The following is an 11955-nucleotide window of genomic DNA, read 5'->3' on the forward strand; positions in this document are numbered from 1 at the left end:
ACCGTTGCCGAAAGCTCTGGACTGGGAACAGTCGCAGGAAGCTCTGGACTGGGAACCGTTGCCGAAAGCTCTGGACTGGGAACAGTCGCCGGAAGCTCTGGACTGGGAACCGTTGCCGAAAGCTCTGGACTGGGAACAGTCGCCGGAAGCTCTGGACTGGGAACCGTCGTAGGAAGCCTTGTGTGTGGGGCCGGCACTGGTGGTACCGGTCTAGTGACGCATTTCAGGGCGAGTGCGGGGAGCAGGCACAAGACGTACTGGACTGGGGAGGCGCACTGGAGGCCTGATGCGTGGGGCCGGTACAGGTGGCACCGGACTGGTGACACGCACTTCAGGGCGAGTGCGGGGAGAAAGAACAGGACGCACTAATAGTGGAGGCGCACTGGAGACCTGGCGCGTAGAGCCGGCACAAATTGTACCGGAACGGTGACACGCACCTCAGGGCGAGTGCGAGGAGCAGGCACAGGATGTACCTGACTGGGTACACGCACTTCAGGGAGAGTGCGAGGAGCAAGCACAGGACGTACCGGACTGGGGACATGCACTTCAGGGAGAGTGCGAGGAGGAGACACATGATGTACCGGACTGGAGAGGCACACTTGAGGCCAAAAGTGTGGAACCGGCACAGGTTGCACCAGACTGCTAAACGGATCCTCTGGTCGGACGTTGAGCAGAACACACTTGCACAACATCTCTCTCATCTCACTCTCTCCCAACTTCGCCATTGCCTCCCGGACAGTCTCTGGCTCTTTCCTTTCACTCTCCTCCAGTTTCTCCCTCTTCTCCCAGACTGGCTCTGGTGGGAACAAACCCTACTTAAATATGATCCCCAATTAGAGACAACGATTGCCAGCTCTAATTGGGAATCATACAAATCACCAACATAGAAACATGAAAACTAGAACACCCACAAAGAAATAATAAACTAGACTAACCCCCCAGTCACGCCCTGACCTACTCCACCATAGAAAATAAGGACAATCCAGATGTGCAAAGCTCTTAGAGTCTTACCCAGAAAGACTCAAAGCTGTAATCGCTGCCAATGGTGTGATATTTCTGTATATCTTTTTGAATTTAGGCTGTAAAACAACAACATGTGGAATAAGCCAAGAGGTATGAATACTTTATGAAGGCACTTCATATATTTCTTTCAGGCAGGACCATATAGAACTGAATAAGAGCTTATTTTACTTGGAAAGTTGTCTATTAATCAGCTACCCAAAAACAAAATCTTCCATTCATCATAAATATTTTTAGTTGGTAATGTTTAAAGGTCTATACTTCCAAAATGCTTCAAGATATCCTTATGATGTTTGTGTATGTAGGGCAGTGTATTCCACATTTTATCAGTATTAAAACGTGCAATATTGGGTTCTGTGAACTTATGCAGCCGATCACCTCTCCAGCCCGGCATTATTCTGCACTTTTGGAGTTTAGGATGTGTGTCATATTTTTTATCAATTTAACTTCTTTTGCAGTAAAATGTTTTTACACACCCATCCATTTCATAAATGGGAGACAAGAGATGTGAAAAAACATGGCTATGTTTTGTTCTACCTTGGGTAGGGATATCTCAAAAAACTAAAGCCCTGTTTGAGGATTGGCAATTAGCCTGTGTGGACTACGTTATAATTACGAGCTGTCCCAATGAATGTTCTGTGCATGATATCAAAAATCAAAAGTATTTTTCTCAGGATTATCATTTTATTTTCCTCACACAACCAATATGTCCACAACCAAAACAAACCACTAAATCATTAGAATCCTTATCACTCTGAAAATAAGACAGGAATGTTTTTTTTCTCTCAAACATGTACAATTCTACACACATATACACAAGATGGGGAGATTCAGAAACAAACTGGTTGAAGTGGTATAATATCAGTTGGCGCTTAGGGGCATGGAAAGATGGATATCATACCACACCAAGTGATCCGGCCCATATGGGTAGGGCATATAGACATCCTTTAAACTTACCATAACAACAGCAGTACTGTACATTGCAGATTTACTCTTGCTTTGGCTTTACATTTATTGTGTACATAGAGTATTGATATGAGTCTGCAAAAGCACTTCTTGGGGTAAGACTTAGACTGTTATCGATTTGGACTAGCTCCTGACTCCAAAGTACACACAGTGTATGTATGGGATGAAGTCACTGATAAGTAGATTAAGAAACAGAGACAACTGGTTCACTACCATGTGGAATGTTGCAAACTACAAGTCATACAATGCACTGCTTTTATGAGCGCAGTGACAGTGTGGGGTCAGATCAGCATCAGAATAATGGACCATATCAGCCATAGATTCTATCATCATATAGTCTTTACTGGCCTAATTTCAACAGTCTTATCTTAATGTCTGTGCACATTCATGACCCCACAGAGATTGTTGCTTGGGCTTCTCATAAACTTGTCTCTCCAGTCTTGCCTGGTGACCTGCCCCCTGTCGGGGTGACCTGAGTTGGCCTGTGTTCCCCCAGGATGGCAGCAATCAGAGCCTCTGGGGCTGAGACCCCACCCCCGGGTGACACAGGGCTGCGGGGCGTGAGTGGGCTGATGGGCGACGGCAGTGTGTCCTGGGGAGAGACCAGGCGCTCCTTCCTAGCTGCAGAGCAGGGCGAGCGGTTGCTTGGTAGGCCCTCTAGGGGACGAGGGTGCAAGCTGAGGCCCTGCAGGGAGGGCATGGGGGTGTTGGAGTGAGCAGGACTGCGGCTGCGGCGGTGACGATGGTGGTGTTTGCTTTTTCCAGGGCTTGGGCTGCGGGAGCTAGCAGGGGCCAGCAGGACCAGTGTGCTGTCATCCTCCGAGCTGACGTCAGAACTGTCTGAGCGGCATACTGGTGGGGCTGTCGGGCTGCGCACAGGAACATGGATCTATGGGAGGTGGAGGGTTGTTGAAGAGAGTAGAGGAAAGGGTGGGAAGCAATTGCTTTATTATCTGTTAATTGAACAATACAGGAAGGAAAACTGCAGGAAGGGTCCTGACCTGAAAGGGCAATGTCACTCCGATAATAGTATTCATGTTGTTGCTATAGAAACCCAAAATGTATTCCCCTGCATCCCTGGGTAAATCCTCCTCTGTAAATGTCACCTGAGAAGAGAAAAAGAGAGAGAAGAACAAAATAGAGAAAATGGAAAGATAGCAAGTGAGTGTGTGTGTGTAATGTTATTATCTCAATGGATCTCTGAGGTTGGTTGTGAGAGTATGTTTGTCAGGCTTTGTATCATACCTGTGACCCATGATCTGCCTTGGCCCACACATATGCTACATAGTCCTTGTGATGTTTGAACCCAACCTGTGAAGAAAAACCGCAGATATCAATTAAGCCCATATTGACAAAGTGGAAAAATGTTTTTTGAAATGTTAGAAATGTATTGAAACTGAAATACACAAATATCTCATTTCCATAAGTATTCACACCCCTGAGTCAATACTTTGGAGAAGCACCTTTGGCAGTGATAGTTGGGAGTCTTTCTGTATAAGTCTTTAAGAGCTTTCCACATCTGGATTGTGCAACATTTGGCCATTATTCTTTTCAAAATGTTTCAAGCTCTGTCAAATTGATTGTTGTTCATTGCTTGACAACTGTTTTCAGGTCTTAGATTTTCAAGTAGATTTAAGTCAAAACTGTAACTCAGCCACTCAGGAACATTCACAGTCTTCTTGGTAAGCAACTCCAGTGTAGATTTGGCCTGTTTTAGGTTTCTGTCCTGCTGAAAGTTGAATTCATCTCCCAGTGTCTGGTGGAGGGTAGACTGAACAAGGTTTTTGCCTGTGATTAGCTCCTTTACCTTTATTTTTTATCCTGAAAAACTCCCCAGTCCTTAACTATTACAAGCATACCCATACCATGATACAGTTATCACTATGCTTGAAAATATGGAGAGTGGTACTCAGTAATGTGTTGTATTGTATTGTGTTGTATTTGCCCCAAACATAACACCTTGCATTCAGGACAAAAAGTTCATTGCTTTGCCAAATGGATGTATTCTAATATTATCTAATATCTAATATTTGTATTCTGAACAGGCTTCCTTCTTTTAACCCTGTCAATTATGTTAGTATTGTGGAGTAACTACAATGTTTTTGATCCATCCTCAGTTTTCTCCTCTCCCAGCCACTAAACTCTGTTACTGTTTGAAAGTCACCATTGGCCTTATGGTGAAATCCATGAGCGGTTTCCTTCCTCTCCGACAACTGAGTTAGGAAGGACGCCTGCATCTTTGTAGTGACTGGGTGTATATTGACACACCATCCAAAAGTATAATGAATAACTTCACCATGCTCAAAGGAATATTCAATGTCTGCTTTTATTTATTTTTTTTTACTCAACTACCAATAGTTGCCCTTCTTTACGAGGCATTGGAAAATCTCCATGGTCTCAGGGACCTTACAGATAATTGTATGTGTGGGGTACAGAGATAGTATGTGTAGGGTACAGAGATGAGGTAGATTTAAAAATGATGTTATTGTTATTATTGCACACAGAGTACTCATGTGAGTCCATGCAACTTATTATGTGACTTGTTCAGCACCTTTTTACTCCTGAATTTATTTAGGCTTACTATAACAAAGGCTTGAAAATACTTATTTGGCACGTAATCGAAAGGATGCCGGATAAAATCCCAGAGCTGACAAGGTAAAAATCTGTCATTCTGCCCCTGAGCAAAGCAGTTAACCCACTGTTCCTCGGGTGCCGAAGACGTGGATATCGATTAAGGCAGCCCCCCCCGCACCTCTCTGATTCAGAGGGTTTGGGTAAAATGCGGAAGGCACATTTCAGTTGAATGCATTCAGTTGTACAACTGACTAGGTATCCCCCTTTCTCTTTTCCATACTGACTCAAGACATTTCAGCTTTTAATTTTTTTGATTAATTTATAAAAATGTCTAAAAACACAATTCTTTTGACATTTTGGGGTATATTGTGGAAGCCAGTGATAAAAAAAATCTACATTTTATCAACCAAAAAATTCAGGCTATAACAACATTTTTTGAAAAAGTTAAGTGTGAATACTTTCTGAAGGTACTGTACTGTAGGTATGTGTGAGAGCAAATATGAACTCTCGCTGGTTTAAAGTTGAAGTCACAGTTACCTTGTATATTGCAACCCAGTCCCATGAGCTGCGCTGGAAGTTGGACCTCACAGTGAATCTGACTGTAGCGTCAGAAACTTTAGTCCACTCCTTCTCATACTCTAACGTTACAAGAGGAAGGTCCACTTTGAATGGGAACTGGGGGAGAAAGTATGATAGTGAAACAGACACAGAGACAGATGGAAAGGAAGATCATTTCTGAGGCTGATTCTAATGATGTGAGGTCATACTAGTGTTATAATGTGTCAGTAACTGTGAAGGTTTTCACCATATCTGGATAAACATCAAACAGTGTGACTGCTGGGGTGAGAGTTCAGGGGTCACAGGGAGGTTGGACTTACATGTAATGAGAAGACAGCAGAGACCGGTTTGTGGTCACTGCAGGTGTAGCCCATGTGACTGCGGTAGGAGTGTTGCACCACCTTGGTTGCCCCACCCAGCCACGAGGTTAGGCCACGCTGCAGAGCGGCATTGTGGGTAGGAACAGGGGAGCCCGTACAACGCAGACGCCACAAGATACGGTCTGTCCATGCTGGCTTTCGCTTCTTACTGCTGTGAGAGGTACAGAGAGAGATAATAGTGGGAACTAGAGGTCAGTGAATCAGTTAATGGAGGGAGCATCACATCAATCACAAACGGTGTATTTCTCTACACAGAATCACATACCTGGTGTCGTATGTGTGTGTCCCCACGTCAAACTTATATGTGGGGGGGAATTTGAGAGGGCCTTCCAAGAAGCCATCTAAAATGGACTCACTGTTTTTAGCTATGTTGAGCTGCAAAACAAATGAGAGAGAGAAAGAGAAAAGAGAGAGAGAGATGGAAATAGAGAGAGAAAGGGAGAGAGAGAGAAAAATATATATATATACCAATGAATCATCAAAGTAGCTCTCGTTTGACTTGATGTAGTCACTGAGGGAATAAATATTATTGGGCGTAGGTTCATTTTTGTGGTGCTATAGCTCCCTCTGTTGGTAATAAATCAACAATCTTTGTTTCCAAAGTTAATCATGACTTCCAGAAAATTCCATTTGGACTTTTTAAAATGTCAAATAAGTAGATTCTACAGCTTTCTCACCTGGTCTCGCTCCCACAGCAAAGGGAGCTTATTGCTGTCAATGGCACTCTTCACCACATGAATGTCATAGTTCTCGATGCGGAAGTTAAGATCCCCAAACCAGAACACCACGCTGGGAGAAGAACAAATAACCATTTCATCGACCACTCCATGAGCCAACGACTGATCATTAGACCACATAATTGGGAGTATTTCATGACCATATGACCAAGGAAAAACTCCCAAAGATCAAATAAGGGAGTCTTCTATTTGTTATGTTTCACACATGTACATGTGTGGTGAAATGGAATTGTGTTTTTTACATATCCCAACTACCTCAGAGAGTGGAGTCACGGCATGGTATCAGCCATTATTGACAGCAACCCGGGAGAAATGAGGGTTAAGTGCCTTTATCAAGGACAGAGCGACAGTTTTGTTTTACTTAGTCGGTTCAGGGATTCGAACTAGCAAACTTTCGGTTACCGGTCCAAGGATCTAACCACTAGGCTAACTGCCGCCCGGTGGACAGGTGGGAAAAACTTGTGGCCATACATACTGTTTACATCAGCCCTCCCCCATCCAAATGACCCACTCGTGGTCCAGCACACCCGAGGCGGTCGCGCCATCAAACTGCTGTTGCTGCAGGATGCTCTCAAAGTCCTCCATGCGCTGCTCCAGGTTCCGCATGTGAGCCGGCAGGTGACAGTTCAGGAAACACACCGGGTGGCCGAACATCGTCATCCTCGCACTTACACCCCCTTTATTACCCTGGGGGCAGGGAAGAGAGCGATAGAGAGAGAATGTGAAAATGTCACACACATTGATGGATTAAACATGGATGCTCTCCAGGTCTCTGTAATCAAACATCCACTGTGATAAGCATGAAAGGACAGATGGCATGGTATCAGAGAACCAGACAGCCTGACAGTCCTGCTGCACTGACCTCAGAGAAAAGGAGACTGCACCAGCAGCCAGTAGTCATGCTGACATCAACATGCACAGGAAGGTCACACACACACACACACACACACACACACACACACACACACACACACACACACACACACACACACACACACACACACACACACACACACACACACACACACACACACACACACACACACACACACACACACACACACACACACACACACTCTCCCTGGCATATTAACATATTTTTATGCAATCTAAAAACTATTTGTGTACAAGGGTTTTTGGACTGTGCATTTACTGACAAGCTCCTATTTTAGAGCAGGGGTTGCCATGGGTGACACTCACCCAGTAGCCCCCGAGGCCTGTGCGTGTTTTCTCTGTCTGCACCCCCCTCAGGAATGGAAGATGGCAGAATTTAGAGAACACCAGCAACAGAACCCCCTGCATACGCTGGGACGCCACCTATAGTGATTAAGGAGGATGAGAAGAGAAGGGTAGAGAGAGAGAGAGAGAGAGAGAGAGATAAAGAGAGATAAAGAGAGAGGTAGAGAGATAAAGAGAGAGGAGAAAGAAGAAATAATCTTACATTAAGAAGACAAACCATTAGATAAGATGTTTGACATTATACTCAGTCTGTCACGACTGTCGTGAGTAACTGTCCCTATAGAGATTGAGACAGTGACATCATAGCGCGCTAACTCCTTACTGACCAGCACATATCCAAAGCGACTGAGTGTGTCCATGCAAAGCTCACTCCACTGGTCGTGGAAGAGAGCGTCCTTCAGCCGCTTGTTGATCATAGAATTCATTTCCTGAAGCCTGAGTGGGGAGGAAGAGAGGAAGAACAACTCATAACTCAGTGGGAGCAGAAGAGCAATGAGAAAATGTTTGGATGGGTAGATGAGGTAGTAGAGGATAGATCAGAACAGTGATAGAGATATGATGGAGGAGAGACATTCAAGGCTGTCTCCCTGGCACCGTTGTGATTGGAGCAGAAGCTCACCCAATGATAAACATGTCTGTACTCCCATCGCCAGCATGCGGCCCAAACAGAGATGTGACGTCATCAGGGGGAACAGCAGAGCCCACATTCCATGTGACAATGTGCACCCTATTAGAGGACAACACAGGTGGGCATGCACATCCTACATTATCACTAGTTATGTAAACACATGCTTTACTTTCCCGTTACAGTGATTTGCAATCATAACTGTGTAGTCACAATGTAATTATTATGTAATAATGTATAGCTCAATGTTAAGTGTTGAACCCATACTGTACAGTGACCAGTGGGGGTTCTGGGACCTCTGTCAAGGAAATGTACAGCCTGCATCCATTCTGTCCACTTCAGACAGCTCTTACTGAGATGTATGACATTTGATTCATGTGACACACTGGCTCAAATCAACCCATCATGTTGCAAATGGCTTCAATCACTGAGGCTGAGTTCTGCCTAGCTGGTCTGCCAAGAAAGAGAAAACTATCTCCATGGAGACAACATTTACTATATTTAGGTTAGGGAGTAGAAACTTTAGAACAAATGTCATTCAGTGGGCATGCTACTAAAATAGTACTTGGCATCATCAGTCGTGATCTGTCTCACCTGAAACCATGATCCGTTTCTCCTTCAGTCTGTGGCTGATTTTCCATAGCGCTCAGATGGGAGCTGGTCCTCAGGGACTGTGGACTGGAGCCTGGTTTGGGGCTGAGGCTGGACGGTGGGGTGAGGCAGGGCTGAGGCAGGTTAGGCTGGGGGCTGAGGTAAGGCTGGCCGGTGTAAGGCTGAGTGCTGTGAGGACTCTGAGGGCTGTGGGACAACAGGGAAGACTCTGTAGGGGACTGGGACAGGGAGATGGAGCTGTGTGGTCCAGGAATGCGGTTTGGAATAGAGGCCTTATCCTTCATATCAGCCTCTGAATCTCTGGAGGAATTTAGTGCAGTAGGTCTGGGACGGCTGAAATAGACTGGAACTGCAGGACTGGACCCAGGTTGTACATGCTCCAGCCTCACCTGGTCTGGCATCTGACGTACACCTGAGGCCAGTCCTGGGAGTTTCCCAGACCCCCCTGTGGGACTGGGGATAGAGGTGTCCTGAGCTGTTGGTCGCCGGGGTAGAGCAGGTGCTGGAAAAGTATTCCTCCCAGGTTGTCCAGAAGGTCTGGCTGGATCTGTGCTGCTTTGTTTATGCTGCATTTGATCCATCAACCTGGTTAGTAACCACAAATCATGGTGAAGGGATGGGAGAGCGATTGTGAGAAAGAGAGAGGAATGTGCAGTCTGCTGGGCTGGGTGTGTAATAGAGGAGTCTGGTGAGACAAGCTATGGAAGGACAGGTTCATTTTAATGGCTGAAAATGAATCAATGGAATGGTACCAAACACATCCAACACATGGAAACAACGTGCTTAACTCTGTTCCATTGAATCCATTCCAACCATTACAATGAGCCTGTCCTCCTATAGCTCCTCCCACCAGACTCCTCTGTTGTGTAACTGATACCAATGTAGAATGAGAAGACGAGTGACCTGTGTTTGTTTGTCCTTCACAACCCCCTCCCTCGTCCTCCCTCTGGTCACAGACCATCTCTCCATCTATCACAGAGCCCTGTGGCCCGACAAGAGGGGGGATTGGCATGGAGCCAGAAGCGGGTGGGGGGAGCTGGCTCACATTGTGTACCTGTCCACCTCCTGCCCCCTAGTCCTCCGACACCACTGCTGACATTATCACCATACTGAACCACAGGCAATCTGGTGGGTACCATCTTTCTCCCCCATCCTGGTCTACTTCCCTGTTGCTTAGCAACATATTTCAGTCCCCCAACCCCCTTTCTACTCCATTCCCTCCTTGTGTCTTCCCTTTCAACTACTGTATGTTTTGGAGATGGAGGGGGGAAGATTGGCTTTCTGTGCATGAAACCAATATATCATGCTCCTCTGCCTCAGGTAGAACTAGCTAGGTCCTCTTTCTAATACACTCTAACACACACATGTTCTGTGGCAGCGAGATGTCAACAGATGAGCCACATAGTGGTCTACATAGTCCCCCTCTCTATGAGAAGTAGCCTATAGGCCAGTGGCCGGTGTGACAGCTCACTTACCAACCACATTGTTTGTCCTCTGACCTACAGAAGAAAAAAAATCCTCCTCAGGGCCGGCTCCAGGCAAAAATGGTTTTGTTTTGTCAGTCACTGACAGTCACAACCAAATCTCGCTTCGGGCCCCCAAAATGCTAGAGCTGGCCCTGACCCCCTTAATTTATTTATGACATTCAGAGTGGCTCTGAAAATTGAAGGGCACATGTGACCACTTGCCTGTGCAAGGGTAGCCTAAACATAATAGATTGTGGTTGTGGTCATTGAAGGTGTGTCAATACATCAATATATTGGAAAGTGAAAAGCCACCACAAATGTTGTTGATAATGGCTATTTCAGCAGAGGTGGAGTCAAATAGGTGGATTAAGAGTGTAGTGGCCTGGGGATTCTATTCTACCCATCTGTCACACATCAAAGTTTATAACAGATGTATAACATCACTTAATACAGCTCTCCTCGGCCATGCACATTTCTGCTGGGGCACACTGACATCATAGAAAATAAAAAAACAAGAATGCATGATCATCAATCAACATACAATAATAATCACATAGCCTATAGACAGATGCCTGCTGTATGGTTGCGCACACAGACAAATACATTACCTTTTATCTGAAAAGGTGTACAAGGAATCGGTCTCAAACTGGCGCAAGGCAGGGCATGGTAAAATAGACTTATCCAATTGAATCGGTCCAGGATACGGACAGAAACATCTACGCTTTCTTTCAATCCTCAAAAAGACAGGACTTCACGGTATACGGTTTTCTTCGACGCGTCTGAAATATATACTACGCCTCGGGGAATGACAAGTAGATACCGTAGAGAGGCAAGTACATACCGTGGAGAATGACAGCAGTCAGTGACGCTTGCGCGAGCTGTCAAAGGTAATAAACCTGGCGCCGATCCCGGTACGCGAGTTTAGTGGCATAAAACGTGAAAGACAGTAACCTAGTGCCTTATTTCCAGTAAACATATCCTTGAGATGTGTGTTTAGCTCATTTACATAAATAGGCTACTAGAAGAGCATCTGTACGCGTGATGCAGACTGCCCAGTTAACGGGACAGCTGCCTGCGTCTCGATCCTGCTTACCTGCTGCCTGACCGGTGCAACTGTTTTCCTAGAGAGGAACCCACATCACTCACACAGCGCCCTAATAATATCTGATTGAGAATAGAGTCAGAGTGAGACCGTAATAAATGCACCCAAGAAAACACAACCTCCAAATTCAGCAGGCGTTGTGACTAGGTTTCTATAAATGAACTGCGCAGAATGAAAATGTCAGGCTGGTAGGCTATCTTAACGTGCACAGCCGTGTAGCCTATAGCCTAGCTGTTATTCTACAGGACACTGCGCAAGAGCACCCGGAGTTGGGGCCCCGCGTGACCACTATGCTTGAGCGCTTTTAAATGATGTTATCTCTGCTGTCAGAGTTATCTTACTTGTGAAAGTATTGCTTTAACCGTTTTGCGAACTATGATTGTCCGTTGAAAGCGTAAAATGTAGTGAAAGATGCCCGCACCTGCTGTCTCTAAGTCTGAATGCTTGGCTATGAAAAGCCAACTGACGTTTACTCATATGGTGCTGACCTGTTGCAACCTGGACAACCACTGTGATTATTATTATTATTGTCTATGAACGTTTGAACATCTTGGCCATGTACTGTTGTAATCTCCACCAGCACAGCCAGAAGAGGACTGGCCACCCCTCAGAGCCTGGTTCCTCTCTAGGTTTCTTCCTAGGTTCCTGCCTTTCTAGGGAGTTTTCCTAGCCACAA

The 11955-nt window shown here is 45.6% G+C and overlaps 1 protein-coding gene across 1 annotated transcript; it reads right to left on the reverse strand.

The window, feature by feature from the left end:
- Positions 1–1699: 1699 nt before the first annotated feature.
- On the reverse strand, positions 1700–11703 carry LOC124007553 (inositol polyphosphate 5-phosphatase K). Its single transcript, XM_046318210.1, has 13 exons — positions 10786–11703; positions 8694–9296; positions 8094–8201; positions 7801–7909; positions 7436–7552; positions 6747–6922; positions 6176–6287; positions 5764–5873; positions 5439–5649; positions 5098–5235; positions 3232–3297; positions 2988–3092; positions 1700–2875 (listed from the first exon to the last, which is right to left on the reverse strand). Exons 2-13 carry the CDS (start codon positions 9290–9292, stop codon positions 2405–2407), a joined length of 2322 nt encoding a protein of 773 aa, XP_046174166.1. The 5' UTR covers positions 9293–9296; positions 10786–11703; the 3' UTR covers positions 1700–2404.
- Positions 11704–11955: the final 252 nt, after the last annotated feature.

The sequence above is a fragment of the Oncorhynchus gorbuscha genome, linkage group LG20 (genome assembly GCF_021184085.1).
Source record: "Oncorhynchus gorbuscha isolate QuinsamMale2020 ecotype Even-year linkage group LG20, OgorEven_v1.0, whole genome shotgun sequence".
Classification (NCBI taxonomy): Eukaryota; Metazoa; Chordata; class Actinopteri; order Salmoniformes; family Salmonidae; genus Oncorhynchus; species Oncorhynchus gorbuscha.